Source organism: Pongo pygmaeus, chromosome 3 (genome assembly GCF_028885625.2).
Source record: "Pongo pygmaeus isolate AG05252 chromosome 3, NHGRI_mPonPyg2-v2.0_pri, whole genome shotgun sequence".
Lineage (NCBI taxonomy): Eukaryota > Metazoa > Chordata > Mammalia > Primates > Hominidae > Pongo > Pongo pygmaeus.
Genome location: NC_072376.2, coordinates 166,637,715 through 166,661,176, shown reverse-complemented (window position 1 = coordinate 166,661,176; position 23,462 = coordinate 166,637,715). Strand labels below are relative to the sequence as shown.

The 23,462-nt window shown below is 39.2% G+C and overlaps 1 protein-coding gene across 5 annotated transcripts; it reads right to left on the bottom strand.

Moving 5' to 3' along the window:
* Positions 1-1,056: 1,056 nt before the first annotated feature.
* On the bottom strand, positions 1,057-20,827 carry TLR2 (toll like receptor 2). Of its 5 annotated transcripts, none has more exons than XM_054485741.2 (3): positions 20,572-20,672; positions 16,872-17,013; positions 1,057-4,754 (listed from the first exon to the last, which is right to left on the bottom strand). In XM_054485741.2, the coding sequence occupies exon 3, from the start codon at positions 4,736-4,738 to the stop codon at positions 2,387-2,389; it is 2,352 nt and encodes a 783-aa protein (XP_054341716.1). In that variant the 5' UTR covers positions 4,739-4,754; positions 16,872-17,013; positions 20,572-20,672; the 3' UTR covers positions 1,057-2,386. The 5 variants fall into 5 exon arrangements, with proteins under 5 accessions (XP_054341716.1, XP_063520288.1, XP_054341717.1 ...); XM_063664218.1 differs by having other exon boundaries at positions 1,947-4,754; positions 16,872-16,998; positions 20,572-20,673; XM_054485742.1 differs by having other exon boundaries at positions 1,947-4,754; positions 16,872-16,979; positions 20,572-20,661.
* Between the last annotated feature and the right edge of the window lie 2,635 nt (positions 20,828-23,462).

Below are 23,462 nucleotides of genomic sequence, written 5' to 3'. Positions count from 1 at the left end.
TAAAGCAGAAAGTCCATTACTGTGTTTGGTGTCTGTGGAATCTCAAGTTTCCTTCTTCTAAACTTGTTTTTTGCTTGTTTTGCTTTTTGAGACAGTGTCTTGCTCTGTCACCCAGGCTGGAGTGCAGTGGTACAATCACAGCTCACTGCAGCCTGGACCTCCTGGGCTCAGGTGATCCTCCCACCTCAGCCTCCCAAGTAGCTAGGACCAGAGGCACATGCCACCATGCCCTGCTAATATTTTGTATTTTTTGGAAGAGACAGGGTTTTGCAATGTTGCCCACGCTGGTCTCCAACTCCTGGACTCAAGCAATCCTCCTGCCTCAGCCTCCCAAAGTGCTGGGATTACACCGGGCCTGATTTTTTTTTAAGGCTGGCTACCGTTTCCTCCATAACACTCTTCTGGGAAGTCATGTGAAACAGCAGCAGCCCTATGCGAGTTCCCTAAGGACAAGCTTGTTCTGCACTTAATGAGCATATATTTCTTTGTGGTATTTTTCTGCAAACAGCAGGATCCCTTATATCCCTGCTAGTATCCATAACAGAGAAATATCCATTTACAAGCCATAATATATAAGGGAATGAAATCTCTTCTTGGAAAATAATAATAATAATAGCTAACATCTACTACAGACATCACCCTCACCCCACACACGAACCCAAGTGCCCATTCTCTTAGGCGTGGTACTCTTGCCCTCCACACCCCTCCAGAGAAAATGGGAATCAAGGAGCTTAGGCTAATGGTTTACTTACATTCCTACATCTCATACTCTCAGTATCTTAGGATATAGAGATCATCATCCCTATTTTAAAGACAGAAAAACTTTTTGGGTCATGTCAAGTGACCTGCCAAAGATTACATATCTACTAACCCAGGTCTTTCTGACTCCAGTGCCCAATTAACCACATACACCCAGTTCTGGTTGAGAATTGAGCAGGGGTCAAAGAAGGCTCACTTCCTTTCACATGGTTCCCAGCTTAAGAAGAAAGTTACATAGAATCAGCAAATAGCTCTTACCAAAGAGAGTTGCATCAAAATTTAATGTGTGGTATTATTATACCTAGACTGCAAAATTAACATATGGTAGTAGTATATACCTTTAAATTACTGTGTATCGAACTATTTTTGAGTCATTATGAGGAACCTCTAGGTATATATTTGCTTAAAAATCTATTTAGCTCACATGTACTTTTAAAAATATTCAGAAGGGGAAAAAGGGCAGGCTTTTTTAGAATTAAAAACAAGACTTTTCAAAGAAAGAAAAAGCAACAAGATGCAGGAGATATAGACTAAAAAACAGGAACTGAGAGTCAGAGTGATTGGACAATAACTAGAACTCAAAAGGTAGTTAGAGGCTGAGGAAGACCAGAGTCCGGATGTGGGAAGTGTATTTCAAATTCTCCTAAACTGAGTATTTATTTTGTTAAATTACAGAAATACATAATTTACTGTACCTTGCACTGTGTAATCTCTCAAGTAACTATGGCTGGAGAAACCTATCAAATAGCCAGAAAGACAGATCCAGATCACATGAAAATACACCCTCTAGGTATTTCTCATCCTGTAAAGTTTAATAGGAAATACACAGCACTTTTTTCTAGGAATAGCAACAAGTTTGGGGAAGTGCCCCAGATACTTTGCCTTGTTGCTCTTGAAATCAGTTGCACAGAGAAGTGACAGCTAGATGGGACAGAGAATGCTTTTTGTGGCCACAGAGGAGTCTCTTAGCAGGAAGAAAGAATGAGACAGTCATTGAGAATCTTAAGTTCATTTGTGCTGTTTCCTAATGAACTAAGCCAGTTGCTACAGATTACAGTTGGCCCTCTATATCCATGGGTTCTGCATCCATGAAGTCAACCAACTGTGGATCAAAAGTATGTTTTAAACATTTTGAAAATAAAAAATAACAATACAATAATAATATAAATAAAAAGACAGTACAACTATTTACATAGTATTTACATTGTATTGGGTATCATAAGTAATCTAGAGACGATTTAAAGTATACAGGAGAATGTACACAGATTATGTGCAAATACTATGCCACTCTTATAAGGGACTTGATCATCTATGAATTTTGATATCCACAAGGATCCTGCAACCAATTCCCTTGGATACCAAGGGACTCTATTCAGATATCAATAATAGACTTATGATCATGGTTATCTCATAGAAAAAAGAAAAACCAAAAACCAATTTTTAAATCTGGCATATGTTTATAAAACAGCACCCTAGACAAAATTTGAAGTTTTGTAGTTTTAGTAAGCAAGTCCTCAAATGACGGTACATCCATGTAGTTTTTATATAATTATGTCTGAATGAACTTAACTACAACTAGTGACATAAAGATCTCAACTAGACAAAGACTGGCCTTAAATATGGGAACCTAGGACTTTATCGCAGCTCTCAGATTTACCCAAAACCCTTCCCGCTGAGCCTCATCCATGGGCCACTCCAGGTAGGTCTTGGTGTTCATTATCTTCCGCAGCTTGCAGAAGCGCTGGGGAATGGCTTTTTTCTCAATGGGCTCCAGAAGAATGAGAATGGCAGCATCATTGTTCTCATCAAAAAGACGGAAATGGGAGAAGTCCAGTTCATACTTGCACCACTCACTCTTCACAAAGTTTTCAGAAAGCACAAAGACAGTTTTGTGGCTCTTTTCAATGGAGTCAATGATATTGTCAATGATCCACTTGCCAGGAATGAAGTCCCGCTTATGAAGACACAACTTGAAGGGGGGATTGAAGTTCTCCAGCTCCTGGACCATAAGGTTCTCCACCCAGTAGGCATCACGCTCACTGTAAGAAACAAATGCATCATAGCAGATGTCCCTGCTGGGAGCTTTCCTGGGCTTCCTTTTGGCCTGGAGCCAGGCCCACATCATTTTCATGTACCACAGGCCATGGAAACGGTGGCACAGGACCCCCGTGAGCAGGATCAGCAGGAACAGAGCACAGCACATGCCAGACACCAGTGCTGTCCTGTGACATTCCGACACCGAGAGGCGGACGTCCTGAACCCGCTGGCCATGCACATGGGATGGAGAGTCACACAGGTAATTTGCTGGCCAATCAATCAGGACTTTGGCCAGTGCTTGCTGCTCCTGAGTGAAGGAGAGGAATTCACAGGAGCAAATGAAGTTATTGCCACCAGCTTCCAAAGTCTTCAGTGTGTGAAATGAGTCAAGTTGCTCCTTAGAAAACGTAGTTATTGTATTCCTACTGATTTTCAATACTAGTAACATGGGTAAGAGGGAGGCATCTGGTAGAGTCATCAACTTATTTCTGGAAATATAAAGTTCTTTGAGTTGCGGCAAATTCAAAGAAAATAAATTGAGATTGTTGTTGCTAACATCTAAAATTTCCAGTGTCTTGGGAATGCAGCCTGTTACACTGTGTATTCGTGTGCTGGATAAGTTCAAATATTTCATCTTTTCTGGCCACTGACAAGTTTCAGGCATAGAATGAAAACTATTCTTACTGATATCAAGGTTAGTCAAGTTTTTCAGAGTAAGCAAAGTCTCTCCGGTTTTTTCCAATGATGCCAAATGATTTTGCCTTAAAATTAAAGTTCGTAGAGAGGGCCAGGCATCCTCACAGGCTGAATTTTTCAAGTATTCTTCAACCATCAAATTTTCACTGAGATCCAAGTATTCTAATGATTTTAAATGTCGTGAAAGTGAACAAGGAACCAGAAAAACTTTACTGTTTTCTACTGTGATTCTTTTAACTCTTTCTGTGAGTGAATATAAAGTGCTCAGATCATAAAATAAGTAAAACCTTGGAATATGCAGCCTCCGAATTGTTAACGTTTCCACTTTACCTGGATCTATAACTCTGTCATTATCAGATGCTCTAAAATTACCAACTCCATTAAGGGTACAGTCATCAAACTCTAATTCTAACAATCCAGAAATCTGATTCAAAAGTTTCATGACCTGAAACAAACCTTCATCGGTGATTTTCACATTTCTAAATGTAAACTTTTTAATCAATGAATTTGTTTCACCAGTGGATAGTTCTGAAAAATGGAAAGTGTCCAAATCAGTATCTCGCAGTTCCAAACATTCCACGGAACTTGTAACATCTACAAAAATCTCCAGCAGTAAAGTATGCTGCTTCATATGAAGGATCAGATGACTTACGTTCTGAATTGACTTCAAACTTTTTGGCTCATAGCTCTGTAGATCTGAAGCATCAATCTCAAGTTCCTCAAGGAAGGTAAGTCCAGCAAAATCTTTTCTTTGAATCTTAGTGAAGGTGTCCATATTTCCTACTCTCAGGATTCGCAATTTTGTGAGATGAGAAAAAAGAGATGTTTCCCCTAGGGTTTTGTAAGGATTTCCCAGTAAGTTTAAGAATGTCAAAGAAGAAAGGGTCTTGAACCAGGAAGACGATAAATTAGATAAGTAATTATAGGATAAGTCTAAATGTTCAAGACTGCCCAGGGAAGAAAAAGAATCTTCCTCTATTGTGTTAATTCCATTGGATGTCAGCACCAGAGCCTGGAGGTTCACACACCTCTGTAGGTCACTGTTGCTAATGTAGGTGATCCTGTTGTTGGACAGGTCAAGGCTTTTTACAGCTTCTGTGAGCCCTGAGGGAATGGAGTTTAAAGATCCTGAGCTGCCCTTGCAGATACCATTGCGGTCACAAGACAGAGCCTGACTGGAGGATTCTTCCTTGGAGAGGCTGATGATGACCCCCAAGACCCACACCATCCACAAAGTATGTGGCATTGTCCAGTGATTCAACCTACAAATAAAAGAGGTTCAAATAAGTCATTGTGTTTGACAGCATATCGTAATTCTAATTCTTGAGAAATGTTTTCTAGGCATAACACACACACACACACACACACACACAGAGAGAGAGAGAGAGAGAGAAACAGATGAATGGAACGAATGAATGGGGATAAAAAAATGAATTCCCTGATACATTCAGCAATGCTAACACAGATATACAACCAGTATGCAGTACTTAAAAGCACAACCATCTGGAAATATAGAGCAAGACTCAATAACATGGATTCGAAGAGTGAGTAAATCAATGAATGGAGGAATGAGCAATCAAGCCTTTTAAGAAATGGGCTAAGCTTAACCATATGGATTTACAATCACCTTTTTCTGCACTTCAAACTTTCTTAACATTTAAGCATTTCTTTTCTCCGCTTCAGTGGCCACCTTGATTCACAGAGATCTCACAGAACCAAACTATAGTTCTCATTCACTGAATGAAACTCCAGGAGTAGCATGCTTTGGGACCAAAAGAAAAAAGTTCCATGTTCATCAACCTGCCTCACACCTATCCCTAGCAGGCAGGAGGGGTGTTGGAAACTCCAGGCAGACCAAGGTGGTTTGCTAGGTTGAAGGAGACTCACACCATCAGAACCCTGTCTTCCTGCCTAGAAGTAAATGCAAAAAGCAGTGTTTAAGTCTGGATGGGCTGTTCAGATTAATGTGGGGGAAATAAAACTATCTGCACCACAACTGCTAGTTTACTTGTAACCATAAACCCAACAACCTTCTCTTTGCCCACCTTCTGGGCCCTATATCATTCTTTGGCTCTATTCAGCTACCCCATTCCTTGCATCTGTATGCCTTTGTCTGTATTTTCTCAGTGTGCTAACTATACAAAAAATTTTTTAAAAAATTTATCCCCAAGAAGAAAACTTTTTATGAGTAAAACTAATTCCCCACATTGACAGAATCTGAGAGATTATAAAGGCCTGAGCTGTACAATTTATGGCCACAAAGAATTAAAACATAAACATGCTTGGTTTGGGAATTTAAATGCTGTTGAAGCCAGAATTTTTGTGTTCGCACCAAAACCACTGCTTCGCATTCCCTCTTTTTTTTTTTTTTTAAATAAATGGGTCATACCATGCATATTTATTCTGGATTTTCTTTTTCCTTAGCTTTATTAAGGTATAATTGGTATACAAAGAAACTGTACATAATCAATGAACACAATTTGTATACATTATGTATACATACATATGTATACATTCATGGTATCATCACCGCAATCCAGGAAGTAAACATATTCATCATCTCCAAAAGCTTCTGCCACTCTGTGGTTGCCTTTACACTTTCATAATGGAATCTTTTTGTCTTAGTCCATTAGTGCTTCTATAACAAAATACCAGAGACCAAGTAATTTATAAAGAACAGAAATGTATTTATTATAGCTCTGGAGGCTGGGAAGTCTAAGATCAAGGCATGTGCACTGTTGTCTGGTGAGGGCTTCTCTCTCCTTCCAAGATGGTGCCTTGTTGCTGTGTCCTCACATGGGAGAACGCAAGAGGGCAAAGGGGCACTACCTTCCATCTCAAGGCCTTTTATAAGGATGCTAATCCCATACCTGAGGAAAGACCCCTCATGACTTAGTCACTTCCCACAGGTCACACGTCTTAATACTTAGTTTTAGGATTAGTACTGTTACAATGGGGATTAAGTTTCAATATGAATTTTGGAGGAGACACCGCTATTCAAACTATAGTACTTTTGATGAACAGATGTTCTTATATTTTATATATTTTAATACTGAGTTTTCTAGCCTATTTTTAAAATATTTCTGTATTTTCATAAAGATATTCTCTTTGTTATTTTCTAAAATCTTTATTGCTTTGCCTTTCACTTTTAGATCTATAATCTACCTGGGGTTGATATTTGAGGTAGCAGAAGGATTCACTTTTTTCCCATATGGATGTTCAATTAACTTGTTTTTTACAGATCATCTTGGGGAAATAATCAACAATATTTTCTTTGTCAATAGGCACATGCCCATATAGGGGTAGATCTTGTTTCAGTGCTATTCTGATCCAATGTTCATTTGTCTATCCCTATACCAGCAACACACTATATTAAATGTATAATATATCTCAATATCTAGGTGATAGATGTATTTCAAATGTGTATCTCAATATCTAGGATATATACACTTAATAGAGTTCCTTATTCTTCTTCAAATACGTTCTTCTTCCTCCTTGTTCTTCTTCAAATGTGTCTCGGTTATTCTTGCCCCTTTGAATATTATTATAAATGGCAGAATCAGCTTGTCAGTTTCAAAAAACAAAGTCCACTGAGATTTTAATTGGCAATGTTTTGAATCTATAGAACAATTTGGGAACTATTCACATCATTACAGTATTGAATCTTCCAATCCATGAGCATGACAGATCTCTCCATTTATTTAGGTCTTCTTTAACTTATCACAATAGTATTTTATGGTTTTTGCTTAAAGTTCTTAAGCATATTTTGTGAGATTTATTTCTATTCGATACTTTAAAAACATTTAAAATAGTTTTACATATTTATATATGTGATATGGTTTGGATGTTTGTCCTCTCCAAATCTCATTGTTGAAATGTGATCCCCAGTGTTGAAGGTAGGACCTGGTGGAAAGTGTTTGGGTCATGAAGGTGTATCCCTCATGAATGGCTTGGTGTGCTCTTCATGGTAATAAGTTAGTTTTCACTCTGTTCACAGGATTTCAGGTTGTTTAAAAAGAGTCTGGGACCTCCCCTTTCACTCTTGCTCCCTCCCTCTCACTCCCTCTCTCACTATATGACATGCCTGCTCCCCCTTCCTCCACCATGAGTAAAGGCTTCCTAAGGTCAAGCAGATGCTAGTGCCATGCTTGTACAGCCTGCAGAACCATGAGCCAAATAAACCTCTTTTCTTTATAAATTACACAGCCTCAGGTATTCCCTTATAGCAATGCAAAACAATCTAACACAATATGGCATATACATATATGTAGAAATTCAATTAAATTTTGTATACTGACCGTGCATTGAGCAACCTTGCTAAATTAACTTAGTAATTCTAATAGTGTGTGGATTCTTCTCATTTTCTGTATCCCCAATCATCCTCAAGACATAATGATGGTTTTCTTCTTTCCAACTTTTATACCCTTATTTCATTTTCTTTATAACAGATTCCTTTATGCAAGTGCAGTAGGATGTATTAGCTATTATACACCGTGTCCCCTATCACACCCCACACCCCACTACGAACCAAAAGATAGTTCAAGGCAATCCTGTTTTTTAAAGAAACTTTAGCAAGAGAATTTAGAGAACTTCACTGGGCAACTATAGCCTTTCCAGTACAGTCAGCTGTAGTAGCTAATGTTTGAAAGGGATTTCTAATCATAACCTCATTTACATTTATTCCAAGCCAGGGAAGGAGCATTTGAACAAAAGATGCCCATTTAGAGGGATTCGCACCTGCTAGAAAGTTCCTTTTTATACCATAGTGCAAATTAAGAGGGATAGAACAATGTCAAATTTCCAGTTGGTTATGTAGTGACAGTAGTACTGTTAGAATCCCTAATCCACACTGACTTCTTATTTCCTACTGATTGGGACATGGAGTTGCCTGTGCCTATGATTGATAGTTAAATCCTTCACAGATAAAAATATATGCTAGAGGGGCATAAGAGACACTGTGGGACACTGTGTGCTACAGGGGTCATCAATGGGGAAGCAATAGTAGTATTTATCTAAGGCTCCACTATTAATTATCATCAATGGAGGCTACCAACAATTAGAGAATTAGGGTTATGAATTCATCTACAAACTATCTAATTATCTCTCCTTTTGGTTTTCTTATTCAGTTTCTGGAATAATTTAACTGTAAAGCCTCTCCTATATGTTTTGTCTACTGTTAGCTTTAAACACGAAATCTGAATATGTGATTCAAAAAGCCTAACCCTATAGAAAGACCAGATGTGCAATTTGAACAGGTAGTCACACTTGGAATATCAGTGAAATCTGTTATAGGGTGAATTAGGAGATCTTTAAAAGCATATTAGTATTTGGTTCAACATGACATATCCAGCACTTACTTAAGTTTCCTGCAGATTCCCAATGAGGCAACTGAATGCAATCCATCTGTAAATGTTCAAATAGTCCAGTGGATGGTGGAAATGTACCAACTGAGGTTTTTATTATCTTATAAAAATTGTGGATTTGACAAACCAAACATTGATTATAAGCCATTTTAGCAATTTTAGAACACTCATAACACCAATATTTTTTCATAATTTCATGTTATCTATTCTGTGATGAGTCATAGAGTGCAGAACTTTTAATAATGGCAGCTATATGAACTCAGAAAGGACCAGACAGCTGTCTAATCCATGAGGCCACATTTAACACTAAATTTATATCCTTTTAAATATCATTTTTGTTTCTCCAATTCAGGTGCATGATGCTGTTCATTTAAATAGGTTATCATAGATAATTTGATTCAGATGAATATTATAGTGTTCTTTCAAATTGCATATCTTAACAATGTCAGTGCTGGCTGACTTAGCATGGAAATCTGCCAACGCATTTCCCTGGTATTCAATTAATTCTTATTCTGCTTGATGTTGGGTTGGCAGTTTTATGAACCAATCCATTTCTTCACTAGAGTTCTGGAAATTCTTACCCAGTCCAGTAGTATGATCTTAAAGTTATCAGAAACCTATACTTGTCAGAGTCGTTTTCATGAATCTTTTAAAAGAACACTTGACGATTTTTGTTTCGTTGGTTGGTTGTCTATAGGTCCACACAACTTTATATAATTGTTTTTCATAGTGTTCTGGAAAGTACCAGAGTAAAACAAGTGACTCTTTGTAGATGACAAAGCTTAAAATGGACTTGGTTAAAGATATGATGAGAGTTCACAATAATGCAATTGATAAGGAAATTGCATTACTTCTGCAACATATAATATTTCATGATAAATAGAATTTTGGCTGATAGTATTATACCATGACTATCTGGTTTCTAAGAATTTCATATAATTTCTGAAGCACATATTAATAATATACTCATACAATATGACTTAAAGAAAGTTCAGCATCACTTATAATTTAACAATGCTTCCCATGCAATATAACATATCAAATAAGCCTAATTAGTTTAATATCTCTCTTTTTTTATCAGGAGAAAAAACAATTTCTTTTGAGATATTCCAGAAGCCCATCTAGAAGCTTCCAAAGTTTGTTCAACATCAAAAGGTTTTAATTTATAATTTGATTTTGAGAAGTCAAAAATATCAAGAGGTTTAAAATATTTGATTAAAATAGGATCACAGGTCCCTATGGAACAATATTTATTCATTTAACTAGAGTGATTGGTAAAAGACTTCAAAGGCAAATAAAGCCACATAATTGTAGAAACTCTTGCTCTTTCAATAAGGTGAACTCAGGTCTCTGAGGCAGTCAAAGATCTAATAAAGACAACATGAAGCACAATAAATTACCTCGATAAAACACAGAATCTTCATTTCCTAAGCCAATTACTCAGCAGGTAAAGAAAAGTCTTTCGATTTCTTATTAAGAGCAGACCAATACTCCAAGAAAACCTTGTTGTTTTAACATAGAGGACAAATTTCTAGTTCTGTATCAGTATGTTTTTGATATTAATGCTCAATTTAAAAAAAAAAACTTAGATTTTTCTTCAAATCTTAGTTTGATCACATATAAAATTCCCTTCCCAGGATTCCTATCCCACAGCCTTCTACAACTTTCTTATACTCATTCGGTTTTTCTTCTATACTCTTTCTCTTTCTCATTGTCTTAACAACCAGGCATTCTACTTTAGGAAAAATATTATTTTATTTTTTCCTTAACAAAACAAAACATCCCCTCATACTTTATAGCTGTTCTTACCCAAAACACATCTTACCTTCTTTTCAGAGTTGTTTCCCTTATTATTTCTGGTAATTCTAGTACCATATATTAATTAGAATTCTTTTTTTTTTTTTGTAGATGGGGTCATGCTACATTGCCCCAGCTGGTCTCAAACTCCTGGCATTAAGCAATCATCCTGCCTCAGCTTCCCACGGTGCTGGGATTACTTTACCCTTAGTAACTTTAATTTCCAGTGAAAACTACAAAGCAAACAATTGTTAACTGTCATACCAGCATTCTGTACATTGACGTATCTATGAACTGTAATTTCTAGAAGCATGTACCTTCTCATGGTATAATTTTTCAGTGTGACAGAAAACACACTTAGTAACAGACCCAACTATCTTTAGTCTCTCTGTAATAAGCAAATTCAATGAAATTGTAGTATACGAAATCAACATACAAAAATCAGTAGCATTTCTATATGCCAACAGTGAACAATCTGAAAAAGAAATCAAGATAGTAATCTCGTTTACAATAGCTACAAATTAAATACCCAGGAATAAACTTAATCAAAGGAGTAAAAGATCTCTACAATGAAAACTGTAAACACTGATGCAAGAAACACTATAAACACTGATGCAAGAAATTAAAGAGGACACCAAAAAATGGAAAGATATTCCATGTTCATCAACTGGAAAAATCAATATTGTTAAAATGTCCCTACTACCCAAAGCAATCTATAGATTTAATGCAGTTCATATCAAAATACCAATGACATTCTTCACAGAAATATGTTAATAAAATATAATCCTAAAATTTACGTGAAACCACAAAAGACCCAGAATAGCCAGAGCTATTCTAAGCAAAAAGAACAAAACTGGAGGAATCACATTATCTGATTTAAAATTATACTACAGAGCTATAGTAACTAAAACAGAATGGTACTGGCATAAAAACAGACACACAGAACAATAGAACAGAATACAGAACCCAGAAACAAATCCATACATCTACAGTGAATTCATTTTCAATAAAAGTGTCAAGAACATACATTGCAGAAAGGACAGTCTCTTCAATAAATGGTACTGGGAAAAGTAGATATCCATATGCAGAAGAAACTAGACCCCTGTATCTTGCCATATACAAAAATAAAAACAAAATAGATTAAAGACTTAAATCTAAGACCTCAAACTATGAAACTATTAAAAGAAAACATTAAGAAAACTCTCCATGACATTGGTCTGGGCAAAGATTTCTTAAGTCATACCCCATAAGCATAGGCAACCAAAGCAAAAATGAACAAAAGGGATCACATCAAGTTAAAAAGTTTCTGCATAGCAAATCAAATAATCAACAAAGTGCAGAGGCAATACACAGAATGGGAGAAAATATTCACAAACTATCCATTTGAAAGGGGATTAATAACCAGAATATACAAGGAAATCAAATAACTCAATAGGAAAAAATCTAATAATCCAATTTTTTAAATGGGCAAAAGATCTAAATAGACATTGCTCAAAAGAAGGCGCATGAATGGCAAACATATATGAAAAGGTGCTCAACTTCCTTGATAATCAGAGAAATGCTAATCAAAACTACAATGAGATATCATCTCACCCCAGTTAAAATGGCTTTTATCCAAAAGACAGGCAATAAAAATGCTGCAAGGATGTGGAGAAAAGAGAACCCTTGGACAATGTTGGTGGGTGGGAATGTAAATTAGTACAACCACTATGGAGAACAATTTGGAGGTTCCTCAAAAGACTAATAGTAGAGCTACCACACGATCCAGCAATCCCACTGCTAGGTATATACCCAAAATAAAGGATATCAATATATCAAGGAGATACCTGCACTCCCATGTTTAGTGCCACACTATTCACAGTAGCCAAGATTTAGAAGCAATCCAGGTGTCCATCTGCACATGAATGGATAAAGAAAATGTGGTAGGTATATACAATGGGGTACTAATCAGCCATAAGAAAGAATGAGATCCTGTCATACAACAACATGGATGGAACAGGAGGTTATTATGTTAAGTGAAATAAGGCACAGAAAGACAAACATCCCACGTTCTCACTTATTTGTGGGAGCTACAAATTAAAACAATTGAACTCATGGAGATAAGAGAGTAAAATGATGGTTAACAGAGGCTGGGAAGTGTAGTTGGAGGTGCAGGGGGATTGGGATGGTTAATGGGTACACAAATATAGTTAGATAAAATGAATAAGATTTATTCTTTGATAGCAAAACAGGGTGACTATAGTCAACAATAATTATTGTACATTTTATGATAACTAAAAGAGTTTAATTGGATTGTTTATAACACAAAGAAAGGATAAATGCTTGAGGTAATGGATACCCCTTTTACCATGATGTTATTATTATCCATTGTATGCCTGTATCAAAATATCTCAAGTGCCCCATAAATATATACACCTACTATGTATCCACAAATATTAAAAATAAAAATACAAAAGTAAAGCATACACGGGATTCTCTTGGTTTGTCTAGCTACTGTAGCTTTAAAAAATAAGTGCCTGTTTGCCTTAAGAAGCTTTTCTTCTTTGTCCACTGTTGGGAACAAGCTCCCAAATCTGGCCATAAACTGGCTCCAGATCTGGCCATAAACAAAATCTCTGCAGCACCGTGACATGTTTGTGATGACCATGACGCCCACACTGAAGGTTGTGGGTTTACTGGAATGAGGGCAAGGAACACCTGGTCCACCCAAGACAGAGAACCACTTAAGGCATTCCTAAGCCACAAACAATAGCATGAGCGATCTGTGCCTTAAGGACATGCTCCTGCTGCAGATATCTAGCCACAGACTCTAACTCCTTATTTGGATCAAATTGCTACGATGATAAGAAATGGGAGAACTTAGATTGTTAAATTACATGGATACGATCCTGGAAAAATTATTGTCCCTCTCATGAAGGCACAAATACAGCAAGCTTTTATAAATAGTCTTACTTGGCAAACCCATTTAGTTGACTTTGTGGGTATTCTCGATAATCATTTTCCTAAAATGAAATTATTTCCATTTTTGAAATTAACTAATTAGATTCTCCCCAAAATAACTAAATTTAAGCCAACTGAAGGTGCTGAGAATGTTTTTACAGATGGGTCTAGTAATGGTAAAGCCTCTTATTCTGGATCGAAAGGTAAAGTTTTTCAGACGCCCTATACTTCAGCTCAAAAAGCGGAGCTTGTAGCTATAATTGAGGTATTGACTGCTTTTGATATGCCTATTAATGTGATTTCTGATTCTTCATATGTGGTTCATTCCACACAATTAATTGAAAATGCTCAGTTATGATTTCATACAGATGAACAACTGATGACTTTATTTACCCAATTGCAAACAGCAGTTAGGAGTAGAATGCACCCTTTTTACATCACTCACATTAGGGCTCATACACCTCTTCCAGGACCTTTAACTGAAGGGAATCAAATGGCTGATCGCCTAGTTGCTACTGCAATATCTAATGCTAGACACTTTCACACTTTAACCCACGTTAATGCCTCTGGTCTCAAACGCAGATACAACAGTACTTGGAAAGCAGCTAAAGCTATTATCCGGTGATGCACAACTTGCCAAATGGTGCATCCCTCATCTTTTACAGGAGGAGTTAATCCTCAAGGATTGGAACCTAATTATCTTTAGCAAATGGATGTCACACATGTTCCCTCGTTTGGGAGACTAGCTTATGTACATGTATGTGTGGATACCTTTTCTCACTTTGTCTGGGCTACATGCCAATTAGGAGAGTCTTCTGCCTGTGTTAAGCATCACCTTTTGCAGTGTTTTGCAGTGATGGGCATTCCACCTTCTATTAAAACAGATAATGCCCCAGGCTATACTAGCCAAGCTCTAGCTACATTTTTCTCTATATGGAATATTAAATACATTACTGGCATCCCATATAATTCTCAAGGACAAACCATTGTAGAAATAATGAATCTCTCCCTGAAACAGCAGTTGCAAAAGCAAAAAGGGGAAACAGGGATTACGGGACACCCCACATACAATTGAATCTAGCATTATTGACTTTAAATTTTTTGAGCCTGCCTAAAGGCCAGATGCTATCAGCAGCTGAACAGCATCTACAGAAACGAGCTGCAAAGACAGAAGCAGAACAACTGGCTTGGTGCAGAGATCTGACAACAAAAAGTTGGGAAATAGGTAAAATAATAACTAGGGGTAGAGGTTATGCTTGTGTTTCTCCAGGCCAGAATCAACAGCCAATTTGGATGCCATCAAGACACCTGAGACCTTATCATGAGCCAGATGCCAAAGAAGAGATTCTGGGAGGATCCCGAGGACCCCCTGGTTGCAGCCATGTTGAGACTGACGCTGAGGAGGACCCAAACTATCACAAGCAACAACCATCGAACACAGAGCCACCTACCTGGGGATAGATCAAGAAACTGTCACAGATGGTAGAAGAAAACCTGAGGAAAGTGGGACAACCAGCCACAATGAGTAATTTAATGATAGCTATGATAGCGGTGATCACCATTGCCATGAGTATTCCTTCAACAAGGGCTGACACAGAGAACAATTATACTTATTGGGCATATTTATCAATCTTGGCTGGCAATAATGCCTGGATGTAATCATTCTATGACACAGTTACACATGCTTTCTGATCTCAGTATTTACCATAATAAATCTGTTTCTATAATTGAGGCATACTGCCCTCAAAAACCTATTTGTAAACAGAATTGGACCTGGCCAGAAATAATGAACATACTTGTTTGGGAAGATTGCATTGCAGAACAGGCAGAGGTGCTGCGCAACGATTCCTATGGAATCATTATTGATTGGTCCCCTAACGGGATGTTTAGCTTAAATTGCACCTCTCAGTCTGCGTGCCATGGCCACACTATGTTCAGCTGGTCTAAACAAAATGGTCAGATGGTAGAAATAGTAAGAAATATGGCAAGAGTTCCTATTATCTGGAAACATGACGGTATAGTGGCACCTCACCATCATATGATATGGCCTGCTGTAGGAGCTAAACATAAGGATTTGTGGAAACTATTAATGGCTCTTAAATAAGATCAAAATTCAGGAAAGAATAAAAAAGCATCTAGAAGGACACTCTACAAACTTGTCTTTGGATATTGCAAAATTAAAAGAACAAATATTTAAAGCATCCCAAGCACACCTGACCTTAATGCCAGGAACTGCAGTGCTTGAAGGAGCTGCAGACAGATTAGCAGCGATTAACCCATTAAAATAGATAAAGACACTTGGAGGCTCTGTGATTTCAATGATGGTTATACTTTTAATCTGTGTTGTTTGTATGGTATGCAGATGCAAATCCCGACTCCTGCAAGAAGTAGCTCACCGTGACAAAGCTGCCTTTGCTTTTATTGCTTTGCAAAACAAAAAAGGGGGACATGTTGGGAACAGGCCCCCAAATCTGGCCATAAACTAGCCCCAGATCTGGCCATAAACAAAATCTCTGCAGCACTCTGACATGTTCGTGATGGCCATGACGCCCACGCTGAAGGTTGTGGGTTTACTGGAACGAGGGCAAGGAACAACTGGTCCATCCAAGGTGGAAAACCACTTAACATGTTCCTAAGCCACAAACAATAGCAGGAGCGATCTGTGCCTTAAGGACATGTTCCTGCTGCAGATATCTAGCCAGAGCCCATCCCTTTGTTTCGGCCCATCCCTTTGTTTCCTGTAAGGAATACTTTTAGTTAATCTATAATCTATAGAAATAATGCTTATCACTGGCTTGCTGTCAATAAATATGTGGGTAAATCTCTGTTCGGGGCTCTCAGCTCCGAAGGCTGTGAGTCCCCTGATTTCCCACTCCACACTCTATATTTCTGTGTGTGTGTCTTTAATTCCTCTAGCGCTGCTGGGTTAGGGTCTCCACGACCAAGCTGATCTTGGCAGTCCACTGTAATTCTAAGTTACCTTTAGTAAGGCTCACACATTTCTCTAGAAAAGCACAGGTTCTTGGTCCATAATTCTTATAAATGAAATCGGCTGGAGTTGCAGATGGAGTTGTAGACTCCTTAAATCCAGATAAGCCCATGATTCCCTGTCTTCTAGTAACCTTATCTACTGGAGGCCTCCTAGAGCACCAGTCCAGTTTCAGTTTCTTCACTGAATCCAATCCAATTCCGGAGACAATCCAGTCAAAGAATTGCTCAAATAAAGTCAGAGAGCTGAAAATGCAAATGTAAAGCGCTCAAGTCTGAGCAGGAACTTACCCACAACTACCAGTTGCAGTGAAAGAGCAATGGGCACAATGAACCCCGCAGGTACATTCACTTGGTCACTAAGAGCTCCTGAGGGTCACTATAGGTCTCCTTTGGATCCTGCTTGCAACACCAAAAACTGTTAAAAGAGAAACTTCAGACAAATTAAATTTGACAGAGTTTATTTTAGCAAAGAATGATTCATGAATCAGGCAGCACTCAGATTCACAAAAGTTTCAGAGAGCACCCAACAGTGTGAGCAGTGAGCTTTTATAGACCAAACACGAGAGCACAGTAATCACCTGATGGGCTTCAGCTAGGAGTCTGCCTTATTTGGGCATGGTGCAATAGGCATTTACCTTGTTTGGGCATAGTCTGATCAGCTGGCTGCCTGTGATTGGCTAAAGCTTGGCTATTTATGATTTGGTGGAAATTTGGCTATTAATTACAAAAAAAAAGACTCCTAAGTTAGGTTTCAGTTTGTTTATGTAGTAACTAAGTTAGGTTGCAGTTTATTATGTAAGAACTCAAAGTATAGAGACAATCTCAGGATAATGGCCTCCTGCTTACGTCATTTAACAAAAGAGAAGTCCTCAATTTTATTCCTTAGATGAGTTATTTGTACCAGCCTTTTATTGTCTTGCCAGAGGTTTTATTAGCATTTTCAAAAAATTAACTTCTGACTTGATAGATCCTCTATTTTCTAGCTCATTAATTTCTATTCTTATATTATTATTTCCCCTGTTCTGATTTCTCTGGATTTATTTTACTATTCCTTTTCTAGTTTTTAAGGTATTTGCTTGTTCATTCATTTTTAGTCACTCTTCATTTCTAATATATGTACTTAAGGTTATAAGTTTCTTTAAGCAGTAGTTTAGGTGCATCTGACAAGTTTTTATATGTAATTTTTTTCATAATTCATTAAAAATATTTTCTGATTTTCATTCTGATTTTTTTTTTGACCCATGGGTTATTCAGAAATGTATTTACTAATTTCCAAATATATGAGAATTTTCTATAAGTTTTTCTGTTCTTTTCTACTTTAATTGCATTATGGTCAGAAGACATATTCTGTATGATTTCAATTCTCTAAAACGTATTGCAATTTACTCTATCAGCCAGTATATGGTCAGATTTTAAGTATGCTCTGTGATTTCAGCAGCTGTTGGAAGTAGTATAGGTTCCTTATGTGAACTACATTGTGTTCGCATTTTCTTTATCCTTATTGATCTTTTGTCTGGTTTTTCTATCAGTTACTGAGAGATGTATGATAAAATCTCCCACTATGATTGTGGATTTTTCTATGAATTTTCTATTTTTCTATATTTTTCTAGTTCAGTCAATTTGGCTCTATTCTTTTTCTATTTTCTAGTTTCTTAATGTTGTGTTATAGGTACTTATAAATTCGGAATTTTTATTTCTTCTCAGTGAAACCTTTAACTTAGTGAAATGTTTCTCTTTATCTACAGTTACGATTTTTTTTCCTAATTCTATTTTGTCTAATAGTAATATTGCCACAACAGCTTTCTTTTGATAAATGGTTGCGTCTGTTCACTTTATACCTTTTAGTATCCATAAATGTGTCTCTTGTAAACAGCATATAATTGTTGGGTTGTTCTGAAGTCTAGTCTGAAAATATTAGTCTGATTATCATAAAATTTAGTCTGTCTCATTTAGTTACTGATGTATTAAATTGCATTTAATATAATTACTGACATTTTGGGCTTTAAAGTAATTGAACTATTGCTATGGTTTGAATGTGTGCCCCAAAGCTCATGTATTGGAAATTTCATCTTCAATGCAACAGTGTTGAGAGGTGGAATTTTTGTTTGTTTGTTTGTTTTGAGATGGAGTCTCGCTCTGTCACCCAGGCTGGAGTGCAGTGGCGCGATCTCGGCTCACTTCAAGCTAAGAGGTGGAACCTTTTAAGAGGTGATTAAGTCATGAAGGCTCTACCCTCATAAATGGATTAATGTTATCACCAAGGGGGCAGGTTATTGTGAGAATGAGTTTGTTATAAAAGTAAGTTCTGTCTTCTCTTGCTCTCTCTCACCATGTGATGCTTTCCATCATGTTATAATGTAGCCAGACGACCCTCACCAGATGCAGCCCCTTCAATCTTGGGACTTCCCAGACTCCAGAACCATGAATGGATAAATTTCTGTTCTTTGTAAATTACCCAGTCTCAGGTATTTTGTTACAGCAGCACCAAAGGGACTATGACAACTATGTACTTTATTCTTGTCCCATTTGTTTTATGTTCTATTGTCTCTCTTTTCTTGCCCTCTTTTAAATTTGGGGGTATTCCATTAGATTTTTTTATCCTCTGTTAGTTTATCAATAAAACTGTACCCCAAAAAACTAACTGATAGCTTGGAAACCCCCAAAACATGCTGTCAACTTCTGGCAGTTTTTGTAAATGTAAAACGGGTACATTATAAAGAACTTAAAGATGTTCCTTGCTTATAACAGGAAGAAACTTTAAAATATTGGTGAATAAATCATTTTCCAATAGTTTCTGCTCTTGCTTTTGTTGTTTGTTTGTTTTGTTTTGTGTTTTGTTGTTTGTTTGGTCTGTCCCTTCAAGTCAGGCCACCATGTCTACAGTTGCTCTTTGGTAAAAATCTTAATAACAGAGTCAAAAGATTAGTCATCTCAGCAAACTGAGTTGTCTACACCCAGAACAATTACTCTCCTCTTTCTCCGCCTCCACCCACCACTTCCAATCACCTCTTTCTCTCTTTTCCTCTCTCTTTCAAACAGGAAAAAGACTTTCCTGGCTTACATTTAAGTTCTAAACACAAGTTCATATTTGTGTTTAGAAGTTGAAGAAGTTGTAAAGGGCACTTCAAAGCATTCTTACTTGAAGAACTCGACTTTGCTTAAACGCTGTAAGTTGTTTTCTAATCAGAGACCTAACTCACACATCCTAAGAATGAAGGAACGCAGAGGTGGGGCGAAGCCTGCCAGGGAGCAGAGGCCAGACTTGGGTTAGGGAGCCAGAGTCCTGGACAGACCCAGAGCACGAAACCTTTCCCACCTCTGAGCCACGGTGACCAAAATCCAAGCTCCATCCTAGCAGTAACCAGTGAGCGAGGACACACCCCCTGCGAGACGCTAGCGTTCAACTCCACTGGCTCGTTGAAAGCCTTTACCCAATCTTTGTCATCCGCGCTCCGAGCCAAGAGGGGCCAGGAGACAGGGAGGGCGACCCTACCGGGAATCAGGGAAGCGGGAGGGCCGGGCCGGGGCTACCGCCCACCTCGGCCTCCCGAGGGAGGTGGCGGCCAGAGGCCCGGAGCCCCAGCGGAAGCTCCCCGCGGCAACCCCCCGGGGCCTGCAAGGCTGGAAGAGCGCTCGGCCCAGCCACAGCCCATTGGCACTGCACGCGCGGGGTCCCGACCTCGGGCTCCGCAGGACCCGCGGGCTCCCTTTCAGTGTAGCCCCCGCTTCTCCCCAGGGCCGACCTGAGCCGGCTTCGCTGGTGTCCACATTCCCGCGCCGGGCCGCGCAAAGAAGCACCGGCGTCCCGGGGGCTGGTGCGCTTCCCGCTATCCCCGCCCGGACAGGAGCTAGGGGCCCAGGTGCAGCCGAACGGGAGCCCGGGGTCCCTGGAGCCCGTGACCGGGCTGCGGCTCCCCTCCGCCCCTGCCCGACCCGACCCCAGGAAGGGGTGCAGAGAGACCACAGGAGCGGGGCGCGCACGACGTACCTGGGAGAACGCCGAACAGCCGCCTGGGAGAACGCCGAACAGCCGCCTGTCTGCGCTTTCTCGCTGCCTCCGAGCCGGCCTGCCCGGGACTAGGAAGTAAGCAAAAGGGAAAGTCCGCGCGGCCGGGCGCCCCCTCCTTCTGGGGTGCGGACACCGCCCCTTCCACGGGGCACGCGCGCCGCCGTGCAGCGGGAGGGAACGCTGGACCTCGCGCCGCGTTCCAGGCAGGTGGCCCCAAGCGAGCCGCCGCAGCAGTGCTTCCCGGCAGTCTCCCGCCCTTGACTGTGAGCTAGGCTGCGACAGGCCAGAGGCGGGTCCTGCCCCGACAGCTGCCCCGTGCAAGGCTGGGTCGAAGAAGAGAGCTGGGGGCTTGGCGGAGGTTCCAGGTCAGGGAAAAGCGAATCGAGACGCTAGAGGCGGCCTGTGTGGGGTTGGCAACCAGACGGAAGGCTAAGTGCCCAACCAGTATTTTCTTGAAGCTTCGGGCATCCAGGACCTCACATCACCTGAAACACACCGTCTTTAAACTCCACTCCTGATGCTTCTCCATCCATGGAAGCCCGAACTCAGGCTCATGAATCCTGCTTCTCCTTTCCCCACTTTTCCACACTCTATTCACCTGCCAGTACATCTCCAGGGTCCGCTTCCACCCAAAAGTCTATGCTCTCCTGCATTAAAATAGGTTCACCCTCCAGACTAACACAGAACCATTTTGCCTAAGGGAGCAGATAAGTACAGCCCCGGATTTTTTTCCGCAATCCTGTGACAGTCCCTACTGGTGCGCCATCTCTAGCACCTACATTCCATCCCACTTCTCACCATGAAAAGATTTGCTCTTCCCACTTCTATCTACAGTTTGAAGCTAAGCCCTTCCCTTGCCCCTATTCCATCCCTACTTCCCAAAGTAATACCAAAACAGTCATTGATCAATTTTCTTCATTGCCACAGAACCTAGCTGTCTCCACGGTTAGGAATATGTATAAGGGAAGAAAACGAGCTTTTAAAATTCAACTGCCTTAATATTAATAATCTACCTTTTATGTTCGTAATTACATTTGATTTTCACGAAGTGAGATATGAAGCAGAGCAAGCATCCTTGTTCCTCCCTTACACAAGAAAATGTCATGTGCATTGCATAATATATGACAGAACTGAGATTTGAAACCAGAATTTTACCTTAAAGCCAGAGCTGTTTCTCCTACCCTGTTCCACATCCCTAATCCACTCTGATGGTTGGAACATCAGGGAAACTTAATCAATAGACATAAATATGAAATTGAGAGGTTTTTGTATACAGGTCACTATCTTACTATTTTTCTTTATCCTGACCATCAGGTTGTCCCGCTGGCTGAAAATGCTTTCTTATTAATTCCAAATCTCCAGCTCTCTACCTTGTGATTTGTGACACAAGAAAACTTCCTTCAAATTATTTCTCCTGAAACTAAAAACTTGTTTTTTCTTTATTTCTGTTCCCTAGTTGAACTGCCTAAGGTGGATTTTGATGCTATTGCTCTATAATCCCAAAGTCAATTAGAATTTTCTGGCAAAGTCAGATAGAAATCATTTATTTAGCCACAAATTATTATCAGTGTCCTCTGCATATATTGAAGGTAGTTGTACACTGTCCACAAAGCTATTAGCACGTCCAACTCAGACATAGTCCTTATACTTGTTCAGTTCTTGACTTTTTTTTTTTTTTTCTGAGATGGAGTCTCGTTTTGTCACTCAGGCTGGAGTGCAGTGGTACAATCTCACCTCACTGCAGTCTCCACCTCCCAGATTCAAGCAGTTCTCTGCCTCAGCCTCCCAAGTAGGTGGGATTACAGGCGCGTGCCACCACGCCTGGCTAATTTTTGTATTTTTGGTAGAGACAGCGTTTTGCTATGTTGACCAGGCTGGTCTCGAACTCCTGGCACCAAGTGATCCACCAGCCTAGGCCTCCCAAAGTGCTGGGATTACAGGTGTGAGCCACAGCACCCGGCCTAGTTCTTGACATTTTTGAAGCACCTTCACATCTATAATTTCATCTGAACACATGTAATAAATAATTCTGATATTACTATTCCTTTGGTTAAAGTGATTAGAGAACTTGCCCAGAGTCGCATGGCTCACAGTTAACATGTGGCAAATCCCAGGTTAGACTCCAAGTCTCCTTCTGTATCTAGATATAAGACCTCCTATAACTCTCTACCAAAAAAAAAAAAAAAAAAAATGTTGATTAAAGTTAGGAAATCAACACAGCATATGAAATGTACTAATATTTGGGGAAAGGGTAACTTTCATTGTATATATTCATAGTTTTGAGCATCTAACTGAAATCCTAAGCTGTTATCTGAAAGTTATCCGAAAATGCAAGGCCAACGTGGTGGTTCACACCTGTAATCCCGGCACTTTGGGAGCCCAAGACAGGAGGATCACTTGAGTCCAGGAGTTTGAGACCAGCCTGGGCAAAACAGGGAGACCCTCATCTCTACAAAAATTCAAAAATTAGCCAGCCATGGTGGTTTGTGGCTGTAACCCCAGCTACTCAGGAGGCTGAGGTGGGAGGATCATTTGAGTCCAGGGGGTTGAGGCTGGGAGATAAGAGTGAGACTCTGTTTCGAAAAAAACAAAACAAAACACACAGTCTATGTCTTTTTCACATAAAGTATATTGTAATTGTCAGATGAAATAAGAAGAAACTCATCCACCAAAAACCACTTAATGAAAATATGCCATAAATCCTGCATTATTTTACAGATCTTTATACATGAACATACATTCTTCAAAATTTTTTTACTCTGCACAGATGTCAGTATGTCTGTAATTTTTTAAGACATTTCAAAAATACTGCCTATGCAAAATAATAGTAGTAAACTTCTAAGTTAACATAGAACCAAGTTCTGAAACAG